The sequence below is a fragment of the Propithecus coquereli genome, unplaced genomic scaffold (assembly GCF_000956105.1).
Source record: "Propithecus coquereli isolate 6110/MARCELLA unplaced genomic scaffold, Pcoq_1.0 Scaffold605, whole genome shotgun sequence".
NCBI classification, from domain to species: Eukaryota; Metazoa; Chordata; class Mammalia; order Primates; family Indriidae; genus Propithecus; species Propithecus coquereli.
In genome coordinates, this window is record NW_012152008.1 from 617,307 (window position 1) to 643,396 (window position 26,090).

Genomic DNA, 26,090 nt, shown 5'->3' on the forward strand with positions numbered 1-26,090 from the left:
AATATATATTTACATGCTAAATATACATATTACACTAAGTATAAATGATCCTAAGTAATTTTTTAGTTTAAGTATTCAGCTAGAAATAAATTATTAGGTAGAAATCCAGTTAAATCTGAATTTCAGATAAACAGCTATTGCATGGGGCATATTTATTCTAAAAACTCCCCATTTATCTGAAATTTTAATATAGCTGGGTGCCCTGTGTCCCCTCCCCTTTGTCCCGAGCAGAATCAGGCCCACCCCAGCAGCGTTGGGAGGAGGGGAGAGCAGCAGCCCTTCCTGGAGGGGCAGGGACCCTCTGGAAATGAGTCGGCAGCATGGGACTTGTGTCCCGCCTGCTTGGTGGAGGACGGGCCGGGGCTTCAGGAGGGAAGGCAGGAGGCTCCGGGTCCCAGCGGCTTCTGCTGGTCTCCTGAGCCGGTTCTGCATGGCGTCAGCCCTCCCTGTGCCTTCACACCTCCCGGCCTTGCCGGTGCAAGCCCAGATGTCCCAGGGGCCAAGCAGCACTGAAGGAGAGCCCTGGCCAGTGCCCTAGGAGCCTGGTGTCTCCTACTGGCTGCCTGATTTCCTCTGCTGCGGACATGGTCAGGGCCGTCTTTTGCACAGTGGTGGGGGTGAGGGGGCCTTCGCATGGAAGGCATGTGGAAGGAGCTGGCTGGTCCCTGTTGCACAAGGACAGCAGGAGACCCTTTGGAGGGTCTGCAAAGCAGTGACAGGCCAGCCCCCTGGGCTTGTGTGCTTACTGGGAGCCACTGGAGGAGGCAGAATTCAGCCGAGGTCAAGTTACTCCAACTCCTGGCTTCTTGGCACTTGTGGGCTGAGAAGCTTATCTCTTTTGGGGGAAAAAGTTTGCTCATCATTTAAGGGCATTGTGGGAGAAGCAGATCTTTCATTGTTCCTTGATTAAGCTGTTCCAGTTCAGTTCGTAATGGGGCTGGGGGGCTTCCACGTTCTTCCCGTTTCTCTAGCTACCACTGTGCATCTTAGCTCTGGGCCGGGCTCTGACCCTTGCAAGGGAGCTTTTGTTGTCTCCTAACAATGAGGTAGACGCTGCTATCCTAAACTTGTCAGTTTACTTGGCTGTCTCTGAAATAGAATGGAAGTTCCCTGAGGGACAAAACTGTGTCTCAATTGCCATGGCAGCCCCAAAGCGTAGGACAGTGTATGGCATCAGGGAATCTTCCAGTGTTTCTATTTGAAACTTAACATTATCTGTAAAAGGAGGCTTAACTGAGTTCCACCCCTCGCTGACATCCTGGGCACTCGGGTCTCCATCTCGCATTGGTTGGCTGCCTGGATGCCCTTGCGTGATCGTGTGACCTCCCCCCACACGTCCCCTACTCTCTGTTTTGAATTCTGATGCTGTCGACTGGATGTGCCTTTGACTCACTTGGTGTTGGGTTTTGCTGTTGAAGGTAACGCCCCCCCTCCCAAGAAGATCACGTCCTGGTTTCTCTCCAAGGGGCAGGGAAAGACGCGGGACGACTCTGCCGACTACATTCCCCACGACATTTACGTGATCGGCACCCAGGAGGACCCCCTGGGTGAGAAGGAGTGGCTGGAGATCCTCAGACAGTCCCTGCAAGAAATCACCAGTGTGACTTTTAAAACAGTGAGCAGCTGGCCGCACCCCGGGTGGGGCTCCGGGACGGGGGCTTTGCTCAGGGGGAGAGTCTCAGAAGCGAGGGCAGCCTCAGCCTATCACCTCTCCACTTCAAAGATGTCTGGGCGCTCAGTGGGCCCCCCACTTCCAGGGCCAGACAGACGCATCTGTATTCAGAAATTGATGGGGTCCGTGGAGTGTTGCTGAAAACCGCTGGGTCCGCTGTCTTCCCCGCTCTCAGTCAGCCCCATTGTCATCTTTAAGATGCTTTGTCGCATCAGTCAGGCATCATTAGGAGTGCCCCCGAGGTTAGGGATCGCAGACGGGGTACCCCATACGCGGGGCTGGGGCGAGTGTGAATCGCCATGCTCTGGGTCCAAGCCCTACACCTTGGCCGAGGGTCACGACATTGTCCCTCCCCACCAGGTGGCCATCCACACGCTCTGGAACATCCGCATGGTGGTGCTGGCCAAGCCAGAGCACGAGAACCGCATCAGCCACATCTGCACGGACACCGTGAAGACGGGCATCGCAAACACGCTGGGTGAGCAGGGAGGGGTCCTCCAGCACGCTCTGCCTCGGCTCCCACGTCCGCGTCATTCGGGCCCTCCTGGGCTTCCTGGATTAAGAACAGGGTCCTGGGCAAACGGGATGATGGGTGCCCCTAGCTGAAACGCACTCGGGGTCCACACCAGCACTTGTGGGGCTCTGGCTAAACCACAGGCTCGACTCAGTCAGTCTCAGGGAGAGCCCGAGAGTCCAGGTTTCTGACAAGCTCCCAGGTGGTGTCAGTGCTGCTGGTCAGTCCCCGGACCCCACTTTGAGTAGCAAGAACCTACCACAGGGTTGACAGACTTTTGCAGGAAAGGGCCAGATACTAAACAATTTAGGCTTCGCGGCCCATATACAAGCGCTCGTCTCTGCCTTTGTAGCGTGATAGCAGCCACGGCCACCACGAAAAGTGAACGGAGTGGCTGTGTCCCAGTAAGACCTTACGTGCAAACACAGGCTGGGGGTGGCCGGCCCCGACCCAGGTCCTCACTACCCAGGGTGGATCTGGAAACATCAGTCGAAAGTCAGTGGGGACCAATTGGGGTGCGTCGGAGAACCTAAATAAGAGCAGGAGGGCCTCGTGGTGGTGGGGCGTGAGTCTGTGTGGGCGTGCCCTATATCCATGCGTGTGTGCTCGTCAGTGTGCGAGTCTGTGTGTGCGTGTTCGTGCTTACGTGCGTCTGCGTGTGAGTGTGTGGGGGCGAGCCTGCGTATGCAAGTCTTCGTGTGTGAGTCCATGGACTCACGGACCGTGTGTTTACATCAGTGTGTATGTGAGTGGAGGCATGCGTGGGTCCTCGTGCCCGTGTGTTGGTGCGTGTGGGTCCTGCGCACACTCGGGGCCTCTGGGGTCGTCGAGGGCGAGGCCAGCGGTTTCTGGTGGTTGGAGTTGGGGACAGCACAGGGTCCCAGGGGTAACAGGAAACAGAACTGCTGCAATCGAATGGGAAAAGCTCTCAGCTTTTCTGCTGACAAACCACAAACTGCCCACGTCCACCCCCACCCATCCGTCCCCCTTCCTTCCTGCCACAGTGGCAGGTGGGGCTGGCGCGGCTGCCCTGGGCTGTGCCCACGCCCTTCTGTGGCCTGGGCCCGCCTCTCCTGGCTTCCAGCCTCGCCTGCCGGCCCCGGCCCCCACCTCGCCCCCCACCTCGCGGGAGTCTCTTGTTGCAACAGAAAACCACCCCCGCCCCTCCCCGGGCCAGGCCTGGCCTCTGGCTACTGCCTTGGCACCATGGTCACAGCCTGAAGCTTGCGCGTGCGCCAGCGCACACTGGGAAAGCGGCTGTGCCGGCAAAGGGGCGAGGGGCGCGGCCGCGGGCGCCGGCACTACCAGAGATGGGCGCTGGGGGGCCTCTCTGAGCAGGGCCCAGAGACCGAAGTCTGACAGGTGAGGAGGAGGCCTGGGCAGAGCCTGAGCTTTACAGCCATTGTCCCCCTTCCCCTCCCCTGTCCCCTGGGGCCAGCCTACCTTCTCCACTACCCGGAAATGGCTCCCAGCATTAGCACAGGCCCCGGAGAACGGCTCAGGCCTTTTTGAGAGCGCACCGTGTGTAAGGCTGGGTGCTAAATGCTTTGTGAGCACAACCTCATTGAACATACACACTCGAGGGGGGGGGGCAGGGACTGTTCTCCCCATTCACAGAGGAAGAAACTGAGGCTACGGGGAAGTTCCATAACTTGCCCAACAACCAGTGATAAGAAAGTGGAGGACAGGGACTGAAACCCAGGTGGACCTCAGAGCCAACAGTTCACCCCCGGGCTGCCCCGCGGGGAGGGAAGGAGAGGCCTCCAGGAGTGGGGCCGGAGGGCAGGAAGCCTCGTGCCCTGCCTGCCTCTGCCTCCCACTGGCGTCGGCCAGGCTGCAGGTCCCCCTCTGAGACGTGAGCTGGCCGTGCCGGATGACCTCCGCAGTCCCTGCGGCTTACCGTCTACCCAGAGCCGTCCGGCTGAAATAAAATGGGAGCTAAATAGATCTTTTTCAGTTTTCCAGTAGCCACATTAAAAATAAAAGGAAACAAGTGAAGGTCATTGTAGTAATACACTTTATTGAACCTCGTACATCCAAAATGCTATCATTTCACTAGGTATTCAACGTACTGTTATTAGATGTTTCACATCCTGCCTTTCTCACCAAGGCCGCTATTCCGACATTTGTTTTATGCTTAAGCCCACCTCATTTCGTACCGGCTGTGTTTCAAGTGCTACATGTGGCTCGTGGCTGCTGTACTGGGCAGAGCAGCTTCCCAAAGCGGTTGGCAAACTTTCTGGAAAAGGCCAGAAGGTGACACTTGAGGCTCTGTGGGCCATGCGGTCTCTGTGGCGACTGCTCAGCTCTGTTCTGTAGCCTAAAAGCAGCGACAGACAATACCTGGTGAATGGCAGGGCTGTGTTCCCATCAAATGCTCTTTATGAGCACTGAAATTTGAATTTCATATTTTAATATGTCACAAAAGATTTTTCTTTTGATTTCTTTCCCCAATCATTTAAAAATATAAAAGCCATGTTTAGCTGGCAGTGGGCTAGTGTTTTCCTACTCATGGCCTGGAGGGTTTGTGAAACACAGATTACTGGGTGCACCCCATAATTTCTGATTCAGTAGGCCTTGGTGGGGGGTTCCTGAGAATTTGCCTCCCCGCAAGTTCCCCGGTGCTGCTCTGGGGAACACGCTTTGAGAACCGCTAGTCTAAAATAGATCGGAACGTAGGCTGAAAAGGTGTGATCTCAGTGCAGGTTTGGGTCTCACCTAGAGCCTTGAGTGAACTGGGAGGGAGGTCAGGCTGCCAGCCCAGTCACCTCCTTCTGAATCTTATTCTGGAAGCTTCTGGCTGCTTCCATCAATTGTCCCTGGCTGCTTGGTGCACTGGTCACTTTAGAGAGAGACATCAGGAGTGGGTTACAGCAGCATCGTGGTCTTCCTGTCCCCCTGAGCCTCTCACCTGCCTCTGACTCTGGCCTTACCTTGACTTCCTACCCCTCGCGGGTTTGCCTGTTTGATTTTTTTTTTTTTTATTTCAGCATATTATGGGGGTACAGATGTTTAGGTTACGGATGTTGCCCTTGCTCCCCCTCCCCCCACCTGTTTGATATTTTGATTCTTCTTTCTCCCCCTCCCTTTAGGGAACAAAGGAGCTGTGGGGGTGTCCTTCATGTTCAACGGAACCTCCTTGGGGTTTGTGAACAGCCACTTGACTTCAGGAAGTGAAAAGAAACTCAGGTAACGAAGCCCTTCCCCAGGGGCGAGAGCTGGGTTTGCCACCGACCTCACACCCCTCAACACCGGAGCCCCCGCCTGGGACCTTTTGGGGGTCCCGCAGCCTTTCAGGGCTTTTCATGGTCTCACTAAAGGCAACTGCAGCACAATAGTGACCTCGCGTGTGGATGAATTTTGTCTGAAGGTTAGGAAAGATATGTCCTTGTGTCGTTAACCTGATGTCCCCCAACACCACTCCATTACTGAAGGGAAGACCGCGTGGGGCATCTTGACAGAGCAAAGCCTGTCCTGCCTGTCGATTCATGAAGGCAGCTGCCTACCAGAATATTCACTATTCCGATTCCCTGCTGAGCAGCTGAGCCCCATAGCACAGTGCGGCACCAGTGACCCCGTACTAGGTGGCCGCTTTTTACCTTGCATTAGGCGAAACCAAAACTATATGAACATTCTCCGGTTCCTGGCCCTGGGAGACAAGAAACTGAGTCCCTTCAACATCACTCACCGCTTCACTCACCTCTTCTGGCTGGGAGATCTCAACTACCGCGTGGATCTGCCCACCTGGGTAAGGAAACGCCCCTGGGGCTGGGGCTGGGGCTGCACAGGACGCGTCCTTGAGTCAGCTGCAGGCAGACAGTTGTGGAGACACAAGGACTGAGCTGGGAGACAGCGACTTCCTTGGGGACACACTGCCGTTCCTGCTACGGAGCCTCGGCCTCTCCTTTCGGTTCCCCCTGCTCTCACCCAGCTCCCACGTGACTGTCACGGCCACCCCTTCTCCCATCGCTCTGCCACCTGGGTCACCCAGCTCCTGGCCATGGCCCCTCAGTGGGCCAGATGGGAAGGGAAGGGAAGGGGTGTCTCACCCGCAGCCGGGGCATGTCCTTGTTCCAGGAGGCAGAAACCATCATCCAGAAGATCAAGCAGCAGCAGTACGCGGATCTCCTGTCCCACGACCAGCTGCTCACAGAGAGGAAGGAGCAGAAGGTTTTCCTGCACTTTGGTAAGAACGCCAGGCCCGGCTCCTGGACCATCTCCCCTTCCCCCAGTATCCTTACGGGGGGCGGATTATGCCTGGAGAGGGGGGAAAGGTGACCAGATGCGAAACTTGGGGAATCAAAATTGAAACCAAAGTGTCTGTGTTTCAGAGGAGGAAGAAATCACGTTTGCACCGACCTACCGTTTTGAGAGACTGACTCGGGACAAATACGCCTACACTAAGCAGAAAGCAACGGGGGTGAGTCCTCTTCACAGAAATGTCCCTGCCCTCCACCGCCACCCTCTCGTGTCTGTGCCCAAAGGCAAACAGAAAGTAGAAAGCATCCTCTTCCACTAGGCAACGAAAAAAAGGAAAGGAAAGAGCAAACATTAGCAATCAAGTGGTGATGCGTGTCACAGCAAAAGGGCATCTGATCTTGTGCGCTGCAACAAGCTGGACTGATTAACCCCTATGATTTACCTTCTGTCCAGGTCTTCTAAGATTCCGAGAGGATTCCCCCCCCCCCAGAGGATTTTAAACCATTATTTCCTTAACTGGGAAGCTCATTAAAAAAAAAGTCCTGTGATCAAATATACTTGCTAAACTGCCAAGCGAATCAACACCAAACAGGTTTCTTCACTGCAGGACTTATCAGAGCCTTTATGGGCATAAGAGCGTTATGGTTCTCCATGAGGAAATCTGTGTGCCAAACACTCAGTTGATCATGGAATACCAATTAATATCTTATGAGGCCACTTGTGCTCCAAGGAACAGTGTTTGGGGAAAGATGCAATAAAAATATTTATTCATTTGTTCAAAGATATTTGCTGATGGCCTAATGAGAGTTAGGCACTGTTTTAGGGGTTGGGAGAGCAGAGATGAATGAGATGTCATCTCATTCATGAGATGAGACAAGAGAAGTGCACGATTACCTGTAACTAGAGACAGAACGTGGCGATGGCCAATGCACTGAAGAGCAGTCAGGAAAGGAAACGGCCACGGGGCCGGGGAAGGATCAGGGAAGCCAGCCCACGGCAGGGTCCCCAGGCTTAGAGGTCCGCGGGGGTGAGATACCCAGGGCAGCTAGACGTCTAGGGAAAGGGAGAACAAGTTCAAGATGTCGTCTGAAAGAGTCCTGGGCGTCACCTGGGCTCAACTGGCAGGGGCGGGAACCATTCAGAACTGCTGCCACGAATGAGGCCGAGACCCCAGGACAGGACACCCTCTTGTGAGGTGTCCCGACTGCTGTGTGGATGGGCTCACCTGGCCTAAGGACACCGTCAGGGCAGGACCACAGGGGCACATGTGTGGCTGACGCGGGATAGCCTGGTTTGACTTGGGCTTACGTTGAAACAGACGGGGGCCTGAGATGGGAGAGTGGGGTGTCCTGGATGCCAGGGGGTGACAGGCAACAGGAAGCCACTGAAAGTGCTGCTGGGCCCTGGTGGCATCAAAGTGGCACAGAAAGAAGTTTGGTCACATCACTACAAAGGATGAGGATGACACAGGGCACCAATGAGGAGGCCCTTACAGTGTTTCCAGCTGAGCAGTAATTCGGGCCTCAGGGAGAAAAACAGTAAAAATGCAAGCAAAGAGAAAAGCAGGATGCATTGGAAGAGCTGATTGCCCTTGATAAACATGGAACATCGGGGGCGGAGCTGGCTTGGAAGGAAAAGAGTAGAACTTGTTTTCAGACTTACTGATTATACAACGTTAGTGGGAAATCTCAGAAAATGTCCAGAAGGCAGTTAGAATAGTCACGTGTCGCTTAATGATAGAAATGTGTCTTTAGACGGCTTCGTTGTGCAAAGGTCGCGGGGCGCACCTACCCAAACCCGGATGGCGTAGCCCGCTACACTGCTGCCCTGGGCTGCAGAGCCGCACAGCGTGACTGGGCTGGACCCCGCAGGCCCCGGTAACTCACGGCAGGTGTCTGCGTCCACCCCCTGGGCGAGTCAGTCGGTGGCGGCGAGTGCGTGTGAAGCCTGGGGACACTAGTGGCCGCTACTGCGGACTTTATAAACGCTGTACACTTAGGCTGCTCTTAATTTATTAAAACATTTTCTTTCTTCAATAATAAATCTTAGCTTACTGTAACTTTTTTACTTTATAAACATTTTAATTTTAACTTTTTGACTCTTTGCAATAAGAGTTTAAAACACAAACACATTGTGCAGCTGTATAAAATAGTTTCTTTATATCCCTATTCTATGAGTTTTTTTTCTGTTTTAAAGTTTTGTGTTTTTTTTGTTTTTTTTTTTACTTTTAAAACTTTTTTTAAAAACTAAGTCACAAACGCACGTTTAGCCTAGGCCTACACGGGGTGAAGATCGTCAATATCACTGCCTTCCACCTGCACATCTCGTCCCACTGAGAGGTCTTTAGGGGCAATAACACGCCTGGAGCTGTCATTCCCGGCGATAACAATGCCTTCTTCCGGATACCTCCTAAAGCACCTGCCTGAGACTGTTGTACAGTTAACTTTAAAATATAAATAGAAGGAGTACACTCTAAAATAACGATAAATAGTGAATACATAAATGAGCAAGTCATTTATTATCATTATCAAATATTACATACTGTAAGTAACTGTATGCGCCAGACTTTTACATGGCAGTGCAGTGGGTTTGTTTGCAACAGCATCACCATGAGCACGTGAGTAATGCACTGTCCTGTGACATTATGATGGCTGTGACACCAATAGGCGTTAGGAATTTTTCAGCCTCATTGTCTTACAGGACCACCGTCCTCTATGCAGTCCATCCCTGTGGCGCATGACTGCTTACAGAGTGCCACAGGCAGTCCTCAGGTGCAGCTGGCGCCGAGAACTACACTGTTAAGAAACTGTTTGGGTCGGGCGTGGTGGCTCATGCCTGTAATCCGAGCACTCTGGAAGGCCGAGGCGGGTGGATCGTTTGAGCTCAGGAGTTCAAGACCAGCCTGAGCAAGAGCGAGACCCCGTCTCTACCAAAAACTAGAAAGAAATTAATTGGACAGCTAAAAATATATAGAAAAAAAATTAGCCGGGCATGGTGGCGCATGCCTGTAGTCCCAGCTACTCAGGAGGCTGAGGCAGAAGGATCACTTGAGCCCAGGAGTTTGAGGTTGCTGTGAGCTAGGACACCACGGCACTCTAGCCTGGGCAACAGAGTGAGACTCTGTCTCAAAAAAAAAAAGAAAGAAACTGTTTGGCAGCATCCATGAATACTAAACACGCACCTACCCTGTGATTCAGTAATTCCACTTTAGTGTGTACTCAAGAGAGATTAGTACATTTGTTCACCAACTACTTCAGTGACAAATGAAAGAAGTTTCAACAAAATGGGTGAAAGAGCCAGGCACAAAAAAATATATACTGAATGGGTCCATTTACATCAACAGAGATGTTAGTCCCAGCAGTGTTCCCCTCTAGGAGGTGGCAGTTTTGGCAAGGAAGGGGCAGGAGGAAACCTTTTGGGATGATGGGAACTTTCTATATCTTGCTCTGGGTAGTGTTAAATGGGTGTAAGCAAATGTAAACAAACATCGGTCTGTACACTTAAGCTCAGCAGACTTTACGTAAGTTGTACCTCAAGTTAAAAAAAATATCAGTGAGTGGTTCAGAAGTAGAGGTAGTGACGATAGAGCATTTTTGGAAGAAAATTGGTAAAAGGAAGAAAAGAGAAGGTAATCAAGGATATGGCAGAGGTAGGCTCTTAGGTAAATACCTTTATGTTTGAAGATAGAGAAGAAAGAGCTAGAACATGAGGGGGTCAGAATATTGCTTTCAGGGGGTGGTTATCATTACCAGTTTACCGTATCTATCACCCCAGGGATGTCCTGCTCACCGCTGCAGCCTGAGGCCCTGCAGGGGGCTTGTCATGCAGAAGGTATTGTTTGATCGGATGGGTGGATGGATAAGTAGATGGATGAGTGTGTGATTGGGTGGGTGGATGAAAGGATGGGCGAATGAGTAGTTGAGTGGATGGGGAGATGAATAGGTAGACTGGTGGATGAATAGGTTGGGGGGCTGCTGGCTAGAGTATGTTATTAAAGTAAGTTAGCTGGAGAAGGCGAGTAGAGTTGGGGTTGAAAATACAGGTAGAGGGGTTCATCTGAGTCAGAAAGAAAGTAATTGAACGTGAAGATACAAGAGCTACTGAAGTAGGCAGGAAGATAGGTGAGGGAACACAAGGCGAATTGATCTTGGTCTAAAGCAGGAGTCCGGGATGTCTGAAAGTGTGGGGCACGGCAGTGGAGTTGGGATTGAAGCAATGAAAAGGGTTTAAAGCCACCTGTGGGCGATTCTACGAAGAGCCAGCCACAGATGAATTCGGGGATTGCAGAGGCCACCAGTTAATGCTTTCTGTTACTGATTAACAAATAAGCGGCAAGCATTTTACAAAGCCTGTGACTTTGATTTGCAGATGAAGTACAACTTGCCCTCCTGGTGCGACCGGGTCCTCTGGAAGTCGTATCCCCTGGTGCACGTGGTGTGTCAGTCCTATGGTGAGTTGAAACACTGGGTGAAGGCAGACCAGGTTTGGAGAACAGCACCACGTTGGGAGCCAGGACTGCCCTACAACGAAAGGGCTTCTGGGCCGGGCGCGGTGGCTCACGCCTGTAATCCTAGCTCTCTGGGAGGCCAAGGCGGGCGGATTGTTTGAGCTCAGGAGTTCGACACCATCCTGAGCAAGAGCGAGACCCCCATCTCTACTAAAATTAGAAAGAAATTAATTGGACAACTAAAAATACATAGAAAAAACTAGCCGGGCATGGTGGCGCATGCCTGTAGTCCCAGCTACTCGGGAGGCTGAGGCAGAAGGATTGCTTGAGCCTAGGAGTTTGAGGTTGCTGTGAGCTAGGCTGACGCCACGGCACTCTAGCCCGGGCAACACAGTGAGACTCTGTCTCAAAAAAAAAAAAAGGGCTTCTGTCTGTTCATCCATAAAACGGGAGCACTCCCCCCAGCCCTAACCAGGTGACCTGAAAGAGTTGGTGTGTCCCCACCCATGTGGGGCTGCAACAATAAATATCCCCTGCTTTGGGAGACATTTGTATTATGGCGCACTTGTTAAAAAAGAAATTCAGTTTTATTTCTTTTGAAAAGAACATATTAGATTGGAACCATATGAAAGTGGTGTTTTCATCTGTCAAAAATGATCAACTATTGGAAAGTCATATGGTTCAACCTAATACATATCATAAATGTACATACATGTATTTGGGGAGGTTTAAAGATAAATTGAGTTAAATTGATGACAAAGACATAATATACAGTATTAAAATAAATAATTATGGAATAAGTTATATAAACAATTAAGAAATAACTGTTGACCCTCAAAGTTTAAGGTATGCTGAAGGAGTTCTTAATTGCCTCAATGCTTATTCTTAAAAGCTACTGATTAGTTCCTATTACTTTGCAAAGTGAGACCTTAAAAATTCACTGGGCAGAATTATTTGCAGCACTTTATGGGCTGAAAATCATGGTATTATTTTTACAACATCTCAAATTCCCAGACAGTGGTGTCCAAAGGAGGGTCGTCCTGGTCCCCAGGTGCACCTCACATAAGTCATAGGCTAGTATCCCCAGATGGGCAGCTCATGACCCCAGGCCTGTCCAACAGAGCACCCCTGACCCCAGCCTCCCTCAGAGTGAGGGGCAGGGGGACTCTTGCTGCTGCCCAGTGGCCACCTTCCTGGCTCCCACTCTCTCTGGGGACCGGCAAACCACAAATTTAACTTTGGTCTCACATGTTGAACTGATTTCCATTCCTTTCATCTATTGCTGAATAACAAACTACCCTAAAACTTAGTGGCTTAAAGCAACCATTTATTTGCTCACAATTCTCTGGGCTGGGCTGAATTTGGACTGCTCCTCTCTGCTCTATTTGGTGTTGGCTGGGCACGGTCAGGTGGGAGCCCACTCGGATCTGGAGTTGGCTGGCTGGCTGTAGGTGGAGGGGGATGGGGGGAAGAGTGGTAACTCATCCTCCAGCAGGCTAGGGCAGGTGTCTTCACTTCCTGGTCTAGGGTTTCTATCTGCAAGACTCACCTATGGAAACTATTCATATTTTTAAGACTCTGTTTGCCTCACATTTACTAGGTCTCATTGGCCAAAGGAAATCACATGGCCAAGCCCAAAGTCACTATGGTAGGAGGCCACAGAGGGTGTGATTACCGGGAGGTGTGGTTTCATTGAGGGCCACACATCCAACAGTCTACCTCCCAAGTTTAAGTGCACATTGTAGTGCCATTGCTATTATGTTTGATGCGTATCTGAAATATTTTGAGAACGTTGAAAAAAAGCTGCTCATTGATGTTTTAACTTCTTCCTGGACCACTCTCTCCTCTGTAGCCACCAGGAACTGGTAGCCCTGCAGCTGACCCAACTCCTGAACTCCTTCCTGTCCTGTTTTGCACAGCACTGGGCCTCTCTGACTTCTTCCTGCTCGTGTCCAAACAGCTTTTAGGCTGATGCCCTCCCAGGAAATGTTATCCTCTTTCTTTCCTGGATAACCTTTCCACCTGGATGCTTAACTCCATCTCCTCCTCCTCCACAGCTAGTGGCCCCACTCTCTTCTTTCTCATCAACCTCTTTCTCCATTCTATCTCATTGTTTCAGTTTGGCTTTCTGGTGATCCTTAGCAAGGGAAATTTTTTATGTTTCTTAGCCATCTGTATTTCTTTGGTGAATTTTCTGTTCATATGTTGGTTGGTTGAGTAATGGGGTGCTCATCTCTTCTTGCTAATCTGTAAAAACTTTATAGGAAAGAATGTCAAATCTGCTTTATCACCCTCTTGGTCTCCTGTGCAGTTTTTCCTTTGCCTGCCCATTTATGGTTGGTGTGTCCTGGAATTTCATCCTCATCTCTTCTCACCCTTCATATCTTCCCTGCAAAAGCCCAGATGTCCTCATGGCTTCTCCTTGCACCTAATTTCATGACTCCAAATCTAAAGATAAATCTCCAGCTTTGAGTGCCCAGGTTCCTGCCAGACATCTCCCACTGGCTGTCTCAAAAGAACTCAGTCTGCTAGAACTATTCCTTTTCTCTTCCCCTGCAAATGTACTCTGGTGCCTTCCCTTCTCATCTGAGCTCCAAGCTCTTTAACAGATGTGTCTACACTCAGTGTCTATACTTCATCACCTACTCCTGATCCTGCAAGGCACTGTGGGATGGGAAAGGTGTCCTGTGGGGAAGGTGTCCTATCTCTCTCACTGATGAGCTGAATGACTGTAAGTCCTCATCCCACTCTGCAACTTGGGATCCTCATCAGTAAAATAAAGTGATTAGAGCATAAAAATCTCCATGGTTCACATGCCATAATCTATTTAAAAATTCATGAGTCAGCCAGGTGCAGTGGCTCGGACCTGTAATATCAGCACTTTGGGAGGCTGAGGCAGGAGGATCACTTGAGCCCAGGAGTTTGAGGTTGCAGTGAGCTATGATGATGCCACTGTACTCCAGCCTGGGCGAAAGAGTGAGACTGTCTCAAAAAAAAAACAAACAAAAAAAACACATGGCTCTTTAGGAAAGCTAGCACAGGTTTATTTTACCTATGGAAAAGGTAGTGTACACACTGTCTTTCGCTGAACACTTAAAGGACAATAGGTGTAAAACTGTGACATTTCTGGGGGATTCATAATGAAAGTTTATTTCTGCCTTGGGATTGCCATCCCTTGGCTTCACCAGAAGGGCTTCTCCTGCCCTGCTCAGAAATGCCTTCCCTCCCCTGCAGGAAGTACCAGCGACATCATGACGAGTGACCACAGCCCTGTGTTTGCCACGTTTGAGGCAGGGGTTACTTCCCAGTTTGTCTCCAAGAATGGTAAGCAACAAGCAGTGTCCCTTTCTCTATGTTCCTCAAAGACAAGGGGCACTGGGGACTCATCTCTCTGCTGGTTGCGGCAGTTAGTTGTCTGCGTTAGACGAAGGCTCATCCTTCCAGCTAAGTCCACAGCCTATCGGTCGGGGCTCTTCATGTCCGAGCCACGTCACAGTTTCAGTCCAGGGAATGTACTTGCTCTGCTTGGCAAACACGTCACCCTTCTGAGCCTCAGTTTTAGCGCAGTCTGACAAGTTGGGTAAGTCGATGTTGACTGAGGTGTGGCCTATCTACCACTAAAGACGATCCCAGCGGGGACATGGGTACATATTTGTTAGTGATGCATTTAATATATTTTAAATTTGTCTCTTCTATGTAAAGCAAGCAACATTGATTTTCCATTTAGTATTGTGGCATACTTTATTTAATCACATTTAAACTTAAAAAGTAAGTCTATTTAGGGAAAATATTAAGTAAATAGTAGTGCAGGTGCGTGGTGGGCAGAGACAGTAAGAATTGTGAAGGTGGGATGCAGATGACTGAGTTTTAGGAAACACTGGTGTAAATAATACTTAGATTTGCAGGTAATCTTTCGAATAATCCAGCTCAGCCCTGGCTACCCTCATCCCAGCAGAGGCCAGGCATTCTCTGCAGTGTGCCCATCCAGCCCTTGGCCTGGGTGACCAGGGGCCATGCTGTCATCTGCTCTGCCCGCTCCCCACTTCCGTGGTCGGCAGACAATCCGGGCTCATTTAGGAAGCTGAGAGTGGGGGCCACATATAGGTTGGGAAAGACCATCCTGCTCTGTGTCCTTCATGCCGTGAGGGGGTCGGTGAGGCTGAACACTGTCTTCCTGGGAGGCTTTTCTCCACACTTTTGGGTCGAACATCCATGGCCCCAGAGTGACTTCTCGTCTCCATCCCAGTCTTCCTCCACCAGCCTGTCTCCTTCCTAGCTCTGGCCGCTGTGCCTTTCCATGACCTTCCTAGCCTTTAGGTCTCTCCTCTTCCCCGGCTTCCACCGTCTTCCCTCTGCCCGAGTTCCTGCAGCGTCGCTGGGGTTGCCGCTGCCCTCTCCTTGTTAGTGGGTAGCGCACCCGCGGCACCAGGCTCCCCGCCACCAGGACTCCGTACATGGCAGATGCTCTGAAATCCTGATTACCTGAATTGAACGTTGATTGCCCATCGACGTACACAGAGCCTGGCCTAGTGCTGTGGGGTTTAGAAAGACAGGAAGGAAGGGAGGAAGGGGGTGATGGAGGAGGGGAACATTTGGTCTTGCTCTCAGGTGGCTCGGCATTTGTATGGAAGGACAGAACACTTGATTAAAACCAGGTGAAAGATGCTTGCAAAAGCGTCGTCCAAATTAATAGTTATAAGCGAGTTAATTGAATACAAATGAGCTTACGGAGCCCAGGGTAAGGAGCGAGACCGCTGAGCCTAAGGAAGACAGCGCAGGCTTTCCGCACTGGCTGGACGTGGAACCTGAATAGACGTGGACACTGAGCGACTGAGCCTTTCTGCAGACTCTTTGCCGGAACTAGTGGGGAGACTGCGGTAGCGAGGTTAAGGGTGTTCCCGGAAGCCACGCAGCTTCAGAGACAAGGCCGAGACGTCTTTGCTCCTTGAACCCTTCGCTCTTTCTGCTCTGCTTCCGCGGCAGCTCGGGTGCATCAGCAAGGCCGCCACCACGGTCGGGGATGCTCAGCGTGGGCGGTGGATTTGGACGTAGCTTTATGTCAAGGAAAATGTTTCCTTCCACTGGACTCCCTCCTTCCTTGGGCCCTGCGTGGAGTGAGAAGCCAGGGGAAGGAAGCCTTGGGGGAGAGGCTGATTTGAAACGCTCCGTCTCCGAGCACACGGAGCGACTGACTCCCCGCTCTGCCTGTTGCAGGTCCCGGGACTGTGGACAGCCAAGGGCAGATCGAGTTTCTCAGGTGCTACGCCACACTGAAGACCAAGTCCCAGACCAAATTCTACCTGGAGTTCCACTCGAGCTGCTTGGAGAGTGAGTGGCTGCTGAAGTACCTTTTGGTGGGGCAGGCTGCAGCTCGTTCTCGTAAATGCCTTTCTGTGAGCGGTACTTTGCCCCATTTCTCCTCTCCCTGGGAAGGACTCTCGGATGGGCTCCGAGGGGTCAGAGCAGGGCTGCAGGTGGAGGGTCCGAGGGGACCCCAGTTACTGGGAGGGGGTCTCCTTGTGGCCTGCAGTGCTGCTGCCCCAGCCCTGGGAGCAGGGACACCCACGACGTACAGACCCCTCAGTCCCTCGTGGGCAGTGGGCTCCCATCCCTGCCTGCTCAGGGCAGGCTGTAACCCCTCGCTTTCCCCCAGCCGGGGCTCTGACTCTACCAGAGAGTGCTGGGCAAAGTCCCAGAGCTTACGGAGCCGGCTGCCCTCCGCCCCTGGTCGCCCTGGCTCCCGCGTCCTGCTCTTTCGAGATCAAGGCATCTTTCTCAGGGCGTCCACAGCAGCTGAAAACAGGCTGGGGATGGACAGCCTCCTCCGAGCCAGCAGCATGTAGCACACACCTCCTGTGTTTAGGAAACACCCTTTCTGCGTGACATTTCTAGGCATATTGTCTAAAGCTGTTCTGTGGCAAGGGAAGATCTGTGCGGCATCTAGCTCTCCTCACTGAGAGGGGCTGGAGAATGGGTGGGGGGTGTTAACGCCACAAAAGGACGCATTCTGCGAGGGCATGGCTGGGATGCTTCCGGAAATCAGGAAGAAGACGTGTGCCACCAGCTACCACTCTGCCCTCTGGGCCCCTTCCTTCTCTGACTGGGCCCAGCCCAGGCCTGGTGACAGAGCAGCCTCTGCCGCTGAGGCCCCAAGCCCCTGTTCTCCAAACAGGGTCAAAGCAGTTCCAGAAAGGATGAGGATTTTTGTGCGGGTGTTTTTAATAAACTATCGAGACACTTGCACACATTTCTATGGAAACAGCATATTAGGAAGCTTAAATTAGAATTTCAAAAGGCTGCTATCTTGAGTGGCGTGGGATGAGCTGTCATGTTTCCTAATCTTCTTGCCTGTGATGTGATGATTTCTTTGTTGCCTGGTTTGTTGCAAAGAGGAACCGAAAAGGAGGAGGAATCTCTTTGATTTTTCCTAAAAATAATTAGACCGTGTTGGCAAATGACCATCCCCTGCACAAAAACAGAATTCCCAGCAAGCCTGCCTCCGAAATTACGCTGAGACCCCGGAAGAAGGAAAGGAGGGAGAGCCTCTTCCTGCCCCAGGAGTCTCTTCCGTCTGGCTCTTGCTCTGTTTTCTGAAAACCAGACTTCTTGTCCTCCAACAGGTTTTGTCAAGAGTCAGGAAGGAGAGAATGAAGAAGGAAGTGAGGGGGAGCTGGTGGTGAAGTTTGGCGAGACCCTTCCAAAGGTAATTCGAGAGCAAGACGTTCCGCGGGGAGGATGTTCACTCCCCAGGCCAGTGGAACCGGCGGTGGCAGAGCTACGGCTGGGCCTGGCCAGAGGGAGCGGGAATCCCACAGACCCAACGTGGAAGAGGCCGCCGTCCTCCCACCTGCCCGCCCTGCGAGCGAACTCTCGTTCAAGGTGGTTTAAAACACGCTTTTCAGCAGTGGTGTGAGTGGCCCCAATATTCCTAAATGGTCCCAGTTCCCCTAATGGATCAGGAAGGCATCTGGAGGTCGACTCGTCTAACCACGTGGTTTTGGGGAAGGAGCCGGAGGAGCAGAGCTGAGAGCTGTTTGTTCACAGTCGTGTGGCTGCAGTGACAGACCTAGGACACAGTCCCCAAGACCCCGGTTCCCCTTCGGTGCTGTTCACCTATTCAGCACTGGCTCGTAGGGTCACAGACAGGAGTCCATTGGCTCCTAACCGCGCACTGTGAGCGGAGGAAGTACTTGACCGTCCGTGGCCCTGTACGAGCTGGGGTGGAATCGAAAACATGCAGCAGACCTTAGAGGGACACACTCGTCTTTATTGCAGAAAAGTGGTTTTCTGCCAAAACTGTTTTTGTGGTGCTGAATCCACAGTGCAGCTGTGGCTGTCACTGGGTGCGAGTCCATCAGGTGCTCCAGGTGTTCGTGCTGGGCTCAAAGCAGCAGGACGCCGTCTTTCTCACACCACGAGGGAGGGTGTGACGAGGGGAGTCAGGGCTGGGAAGATCCCTCACAGGAGGGAGGGGTCGTGGGGCCTCCCCTGGAAGGTGCCCTCAGAGGCTTAAACGGGTGGAGGGACCCATCCTCTCCCGAGGCTGGGGTGGGCGCAGGCATTGCAGGGGCCAGGCTACCCAGGCTGGCATCAACCGTTGATTGGAACGAGCTCTTGGGCCACATAGAAAGGCTGTGTTATCTCAGGAACACAGGCTGATACGGTGTGATCCCAAACTGCCTAGAGGCCCCGGCCTCTTCAGATGGCTCTGACTGGGGTCTTTGCTGAGACCCGGGACAGCTGTCAGGAGTCCCTGTCCTGGGGCTGTCTTCAGGCCCCTGCGTCCTGGGGGCTCCGGGATTCAAGGAGGCGTTTCTGCCTCACCCAGCCCACGCCCTCCTGCCCCTGCTCCTCTCCCAGCCACTTCCTCACAGAACCCGAGCAATCATTTCCTCCCTTGGTGAAGCTGGAGAACATACCAGCATCCCTGTCCCCCTCAGGGACCCCCGGGCATCCTGTCTTCCTCCACTCCCACGTCCTGTCACCATCCCCACTGCCGTTCCTCCTGCCCCTGTCCCCTCTGTCCCACCACCCCCTTCCAGGAGGCTTCTCCCCTCCTGTCTTCTTGCCGAGGCATCCTGAAGCCTGATGGATCTTTCTGGAATGCCCATCTGATCCCAGCATCTCCTCTTGTCCAGTCGACTCCCTGGTGCCAAGTGGAACGAGCCCCTCCCTCTCCAGCCTCACCCGTGTTCCCACAGCACCTTCTGCTCCCTGACCCCCCAATCCTGCCCCTGTCACCGATGGTCTCCCCTCTTCACCCCTGAATCCCTGCTGCGGTGCCCAGGTAGTCCCCACCGTGGCAGTGTGTCCTCCAGAGACATGTGGTGTTCAGGTGTCTGATGCCCCACTCCCCAATGCATCCCGGGAGGACGGGTCTTCCTGCATCCGCAGCCCTGCCCCACCCTGCCCTGGGTCTAACTTAGAGCCAGATGCCACCACATGTCAGTGAGCCCAGTGGTCACTGTGGCTGTGGAGCCCCAGAGTCCTCACCACGATTTCTAGTCATTGTTCTGGAACTTTCTGAATGGAGACATAGCAAGTCCATCCCATTGGTCAGCATGATGCCCAGAGCCCTGCACTGGGAGCCTTTCGGTATCTGGAGGGGAAGGAAGGGGACAGCCTAGCACAGCAGCATGCGACCTTTTTATCCAGCCCTTGTGTGTTGCGGTCTCCGTGAGGAGCAGCCCTACTTTGTGGGAAAGTCATGAACTGTGTCCGGCACAGGGAGCTGGCGTGTCTGTAACGCTCCTCCCGGTGCGCAGGGGCCCGGCCCTGCACTGGCGAGGTCTGAGGTCACCCGGCACAGGCAGGCCCTGGCTCTGAAAATTGCTGGCAGCAGGAGGTGGGGGACAGAGCTGGACTGCGGGGAGTCTGTGTCTGTCATTCACCGAGCCACAGGCCTAACAGGACACTGCCGGCACAGCGGCCGCATCCTCCCCAGGCGGGGGCAGGCCTGTGTGCTGGGTGGAAGCTGGGGCAGAGCGGGGTGCAGGGGCGTCCAGCCTGCCTCCTCCCCTGGGACCCTGGCATCTGCAAAGGAAGGGAGGGGAGGCGATGGACTGGGGCTCTTTTGGGGTCAGGCTCTCTCCCTAGGACCTGGGAGCACAGCCCAGCTTAGGAGGCCTGGGGCACACTGTGGTGTTGGGGGCAGGGAAGAAAGTTGGCCCTGCCGTGCTGGCTGTGGGGTGCACGTGGGTTCCTTCCTGTTCGCTTGGGCATGGAGAGCACGGACATGAATCTGGTTGATGAGAACACCTGTCCTGCTTTCTCATGCATTCCCCACATCTGGCTGGTGACCCTCATCCACCGGCCCCCCACCTGTCAACTCTGACCCTGTGCCTTCTCTCTGCAGCTGAAGCCCATCATCTCAGACCCTGAGTACCTGCTGGACCAGCACATCCTAATTAGCATTAAGTCCTCTGACAGCGATGAATCCTACGGTAGGTGTCCCAGGATGGGTACCGCCTCTGCTGTGAGCGTGGGGTGGCACCTCCTTCCGGGAAAGCCCACCTGCCACCCCTTTCCTCATCCCAGGGCTCCTGGAGGGACTGTTACCAGCAGGTCATCCTTCCCGCCCCATCGGGCTTCTGGGCAGAACCACCGGCAGCCCCCATTGGTTGAGCCTTTCCTGCGTGTCAGGTCTGCGCCAGGCGCTTTGCTGTGTTACTTGATGTAATCCTGGCAAGACCTTACAAAGCAGGGACTATTCTCCAAATTAACAGATGAGTAAATGGAGCCTCAGAGAGGCCAAGTGACTTGCCAAGTTGCCCAGGTAGTAACTGGCTGAGCCCTAATTTGAACCCAGATCTGCCTTCACTGCTCTGCTGTCATGTGTCCCCAGCTGCCCTCCTCAGGTCTCAGCTGCAGGCCCCCTCCATGCTGGGCAAGTCTCTAGAACACCCGCTCAGGCACAAACGGGCCACTGCTTCCATCCCCCAACAAACGCCCTCTGCGTGAGGACCATCTCCCCCGGCCAGAGGGATTTGGGCTGGAGTGTGGTGGGTCCCCTGTGTGGGCTGGGGGTGCTGGAACCATCTGCCCCGTGCTCTCTGGTCTTTTGCTCAGCATTGCTCGGTGCCCGGCCTGGGCAGGCTCGTGGAGCCTGCAGCCCCACCCACTGTCCCATCAGAGAGACCAGAGGTCGTTGTACCGTCTTCAGCCCATCGGTGGCTGTAGCCCAAAGTCGGGTTCAACCTTGCACTCGTACATGCAGTGTGGCTGGAGCACAGGGCGAGGGGCAGAGGGCTGGAGGGGGGCTGGAGGCAGCTCCTAACAAGCCAAGCTTAGGGTAAACACCTTATCCCCAGGGCCGTAGGGAGCCATTGAAGATTCAGGCAAGACAGTAACAGGTTCAGAGTCACATCTTGGAAATCTGTGCTTGCCGTGATGGAGAGGAGAGGGAGGGAGCCAGAATGAAAGTAGTGACAGTAAAAAGGGAGAGAACAGGATAGAATCGAGAGATGCGGAGTACAGAAATTGTTAGGGCGTGGGTGTGGGGAAGTGGGGTGTCAAGGATGACCCTGAACTTGTGGTTCGAGCCACTCGGTTAATGATGTTTCCATTTCCTGCTGGGGCAGCTGGAGCGCCGCAGGCAAAGGAGGCCGGGAAGGCACAGCCAGAGTAGGAGGAAAACCACAGGCTGTGGTGCTGGGGACACCATCAGAGGAGGGTCGGATCAAGAGGAGGGTGTGGTCCCAAGAGATACAACAAAACAAAGACTGAGCAGTGTCCCTTAGGCAGAGTGACTCAGGGGTATCCGTGGTGGGCGAGGGTCGGGTAGTCAGGCTGGGGAGGGGTGGGGGTGAGGAGCCAGAGGAGGATGCGAGCTAGGGCAGGGGGAGGTGTTTGTGCGCTTGTTGGTTTTAAGTGGAAGAGCTTTGCATGTGCCCTTTGGTGGAAGCCAGGGGAGAGAAAGAGGCTGTAGACACGGGGTCACCTGTGCGTGGCACCCCCCGTGCAGGCTCTGCCCACACCTGGGTGTAGGTGCTGTCACTCCCCTCGTTGGAGAGGTGAGGAAAGGAGTCTGGGAGACCTGAAGAGACCTGTCCAAGGCCACACGGCTACTGGGTGGCTCGTCGAAGGTAACTGTGTGGCCTTGGACTTGAGCCCAGGCAGCCCGGCTCCAGAATCCTCACCCTCACCCCCTCCCAGGGCAGCACTGATAAGAAGGTCCCCAGCCAGGGCAGAGGTGGCAGAGCCCCGGAAGTCCCTGGCTGCAGGAGCAGGAGGATCCACGCGGATAGCGGGATGTCCGGAGCTCTGTGGCAGGAAGCAGGCAGTACACGGAGCGAGCTTGCATTTTCTCATTTGAGGACCATATTCCTCCCTTGTTTCTCCCCCGTGCTGTTCATACTCACGACAGCATGTCACAATGATGAAAAGGAGTCACGGACAGTCTTCTCCGATGCAGCAATCATTTTCATCGTGGTTTTACCCGTCTGTCCTCACACACAGGCACACGTGGATTTCACACTTACCGTCATAGAGATACCATTGCATGTTCTGCTTTCCTCACCTGGTATCACACCCACACTGTCTTCTCATTGTTCCTTTTAATGGCTGCCCAGTATTCCATGGGTTTACTGTCTCCTCATTTTTAAAAGCGTCCCTTACTGCTACTGTAGAGCCTCTGCCGGCTACTTTGTTGGTGCTCTCAGTAACACCAAGATGCACCTCTTTGTGGACAGTTTCCACTCTTCAGCTACATTTTGCATTCCTCTGGATCATCTCTGTAGGACACGTTTGCAGGGTTGGGGGGTATCGATATGTTTGTGGTGTACATGGCATTTAGCAGCAAACTGATTGCCGTACAGGTTGCCTCAGTTGACCGTGACACGTACAGGTTTCCCCAGATCCTTGCTGGCATGGGGGTTATTTTTCTCCCGCCTGGTTCGTACTGATTTCATTCTGTGAAAGAGCACCTTGGTGCTTCCCTAGTTTGCAATTTTGATGGTTAGGAAGGCCGGACTATTTTCCATTTATTGAAATTAGCCAGCTATGGTTCTTTCTGTGCGAAATGTCTGTTTGTGCTATCTGCCCGTTTATCTCCTTGGGATTTGATTTTGAGAAGTTCCTCGTGCAGTTCAGGTAAAAAAAAAAAAAACCCTTGCCTGTGACGCTGGCTGCAGCTGCTGTTCCACTCAGTTTCTTTTTTGTTTTAGTTTTTTCTTTGTGCAGAAATTTTAAGCTTATATATCCTCATTTCTGGTCTTATTTTGTCATTTCCTTTTTTTTTGAGACAGAGTCTTGCTGTGTCACCTGGGCTAGAGTGCCGTGGTGTCAGCCTAGCTCACAGCAACCTCAAACTCCTGGGCTCAAGTGACCCTCCTGCATCAGCCTCCTGAGTAGCTGGGACTACAGGCATGTGCCACCATGCCTGGCTAATTTTTTCTATGTTTAGTTGCCAGGCTAATTTTTTTTTCTATTTTTTAATAGAGATGGGGTCTCACTCTTGCTCAGGCTGATCTCAAACTCCTGAGCTCAAGCAATCCTCCCACCTTGGTCTCCCAGAGTGCTAGGATTACAGGCGTGAGCCACCATGCCCAGCCTGTCATTTACTGCATTGCTTCAAACCTTGGGACGTTATCATCCCTACAGGAATCAGATTAGTGTTTAATAATATCTGCTCAGTTTTCTATGATATAATTTATTTTCTACATTGACGAATCCACATGGAGTTCATCATGCTATTAGGTTTGAGACATTGGCCCCAAATTGCTGAGGCCTTGTTCTGAAGGGTTTATTGAATAACTGTCACCTGAGCCACGGTTTCAGTTTCGAAGGACCATCCCGGGGCGGGGACTGGGGTTAGAGTGACTCTCAGGCCTCTCCTGTGAGGTGGCAGGGCCCTCACTCGCTGTCCCCCTCCCCCAGGCGAGGGCTGCATTGCCCTCCGGCTGGAAGCCACAGAGACCCAGCTGCCCATCCACACGCCGCTCACCCACCATGGAGAGATGACCGGCCACTTCCGGGGGGAGATCAAGCTGCAGACCTCGCAGGGCAAAAAGAGGGAGAAGCTCTATGGTGAGTGCCGAGCCCCCCGCGGCGCCCTCTTCAGGCCTGCTGCCTTCGGGACAGGGGTGCGCCTTCGCTCAGCAAAGCTGTGGAATATTCTATCTGCTGTGGCTCTGAGCAGAAATCCAGCATAGGAAAAAGGGTCTCGTGGACAGTCTGGCCCTCCCCTCCCCTGACTCACTCCCAACAGACCCCCACACCCGGCGGATCGCCGCGTTCAAGGACATGCGGCTTGTGCATTGTCCAGGCCCCGGCCCTCACCGTCTGCCAGCCTGTGGGTCCTGCAGCTCCCGCTCGCCCCTCCACCACCGGGGGCCATGAGCACCTGGCGACCCGGGGAAGGAGACTGGAGCGATGGCCGCAGGATTTCTCATGTGACCTATGTTCCTCCACACAGCTGCATGGTGCCGCTCGCACGTGCAGACATCCTCATACGCACCCGCACCTTCCCCTCACGGCACCCACCCAGGGCTCTGCTCCTTCCAGATCACTTTTGTCCACTACATACGTCAGAAGCCACCACCCTCGCCCTGTGTGCATTTCTTGGGCTTCCCCTACTGCGGCTCAGCCACCCTCCAAAACGGCAGCAGCCTCTCCCGGCAGGGTTCGTCCACACCCTTGCAGCTTGAACTCAGGTCTTTCTGATCTGTTAAACACCCCTTACTGGCTTTGGCTGGCTGTTGGGAGGATTCATTTATCGTGGCTCTCAGAAGCGACACCGTGCAGCCATGCACGGTGACAAATACTCGTTGCAGGTATTTCCTTACCGGACACGAAACATCAGCCTCGGGAGTCATGCTCTGTCTGCCCCCAGAGGAGACCCTGCGGATTCATTAGATATAAGTGGTCACCACTCCATTATGAGAACATGGAAATGTGGCCAAGAGACCTGAATAACAGAGTGACAACACCAGGGAGTGTCTAGACTGTAACTTGTAATTTTCTCTTAATCCTGCCCAAAATTGTAAAACTTGGAAATTGACATTTGTACTCCCCATTAGCATCTATCACGTGAAAACTTGTTGCTTGAAATAATGAAAGATGTGAGAGCTACAAAGCTGCCCAAACTGTGTTAGGTATTTCTTCCTTTCACACGGACAACAGGTGGGATTTTTTCCCCTTTTTCTCTTTGCTTTTTTTTTTGAGACAGAGTCTCACTCTTTTGCCTGGGCTAGAGTGAGTGCCATGGCGTCAACCTAGCTCACAGCAACCTCACACTCCTGGGCTCCAGCAATCCTTCTGCCTCAGCCTCCCGAGTAGCTGGGACTACAGCCATGCGCCACCATGCCCGGCTAATTTTTTCTATATATTTTTAGTTGGCCGATTAATTTATTTTCTATTTTTGGTAGAGACGAGGTCTCGCTCTTGCTCAGGCTGGTTTCGAACTCCTGAGCTCAAACGATCTGCCCGCCTCAGCCTCCCAGAGTGCTAGGATTACAGGCGTCAGCCACCGCGCCCGGCCTTCTCTTCGCTTTAATGCCTGCTTGAAAGCACTCAGATAACAACGCCTGCAATGAATTGGCCTTTAACTATACACCCGATTATATGCAAAATGATCATCTCATCGTCATCTCATTTATCTCTCACGACAGCCCCGTGAGCCAAGCATTGTTGCCTTTGGTAGGTGGGGAAACCGAGGCACAGAGAGGTCGTGTGGTTGGCGGCAGGCCACATAGCTAGTAAGTGGCTAGGCCAAGGTGAAGTGCCAGGCTGCCAATGACAATGGCTGGTCTCCTGCCTCTAGCGCAGATGTCGAAAGAGCAGGATTCCCACATGCAGAAGCTCCAGTCCATCGAGGGGTGCTGCTCCCTGGGCATGCAGCTCCCCCGCCCTGTGGGAGCTCCTTTGTCTAGCAGGACAGTGTACTGGAGTGATGGGGACTTGGCATCTCCTCAACCACAAGCCACAGTCGGAAATGAGGACGGGGTCCCCGTTCCCCATTAAGCCCAGCGAACAGGTTGGCTTTAAGTACCACGTGCTCTTTGAAGCCTCCTTGTTACGTCTGCTTTGTTCTGACCTGACCAGAAGTGCTTGCCTGTTTTGTCCCTTGCTGAGACCAACAAGTTGGACATGTCCCATGAAATGACAACTCTGGGCCACACAATCCAACTCCTGCAGGTATAACAAACCGGTCACTGAACTCCTGTGAGGCCTCAGAATCTTGCTTAACCCGCCTCCCCAGGTAGCCGTCATTCACATCCAGCTTCGGCCTCCCGTGGAAACCACTTTGCATCCCTGGC

General features: G+C 53.0%; 1 protein-coding gene across 1 annotated transcript in view; it reads left to right on the forward strand.

Annotated features, from left to right (window-relative positions):
- The window catches only part of INPP5D (inositol polyphosphate-5-phosphatase, 145kDa), a 46,829-nt gene that overhangs the window by 11,307 nt on the left and 9,432 nt on the right, over nucleotides 1-26,090 (forward strand). Inside the window, exons 7-18 of the mRNA XM_012659325.1 lie at nucleotides 1,419-1,615; nucleotides 2,033-2,150; nucleotides 5,279-5,375; nucleotides 5,796-5,934; nucleotides 6,264-6,372; nucleotides 6,518-6,606; nucleotides 10,755-10,836; nucleotides 14,068-14,157; nucleotides 16,048-16,161; nucleotides 17,454-17,536; nucleotides 20,189-20,276; nucleotides 23,710-23,859. Coding sequence (XP_012514779.1) covers nucleotides 1,419-1,615; nucleotides 2,033-2,150; nucleotides 5,279-5,375; nucleotides 5,796-5,934; nucleotides 6,264-6,372; nucleotides 6,518-6,606; nucleotides 10,755-10,836; nucleotides 14,068-14,157; nucleotides 16,048-16,161; nucleotides 17,454-17,536; nucleotides 20,189-20,276; nucleotides 23,710-23,859 — 1,356 coding nt within the window. The remainder of the gene's footprint in view (nucleotides 1-1,418; nucleotides 1,616-2,032; nucleotides 2,151-5,278; nucleotides 5,376-5,795; nucleotides 5,935-6,263; nucleotides 6,373-6,517; nucleotides 6,607-10,754; nucleotides 10,837-14,067; nucleotides 14,158-16,047; nucleotides 16,162-17,453; nucleotides 17,537-20,188; nucleotides 20,277-23,709; nucleotides 23,860-26,090) is intronic.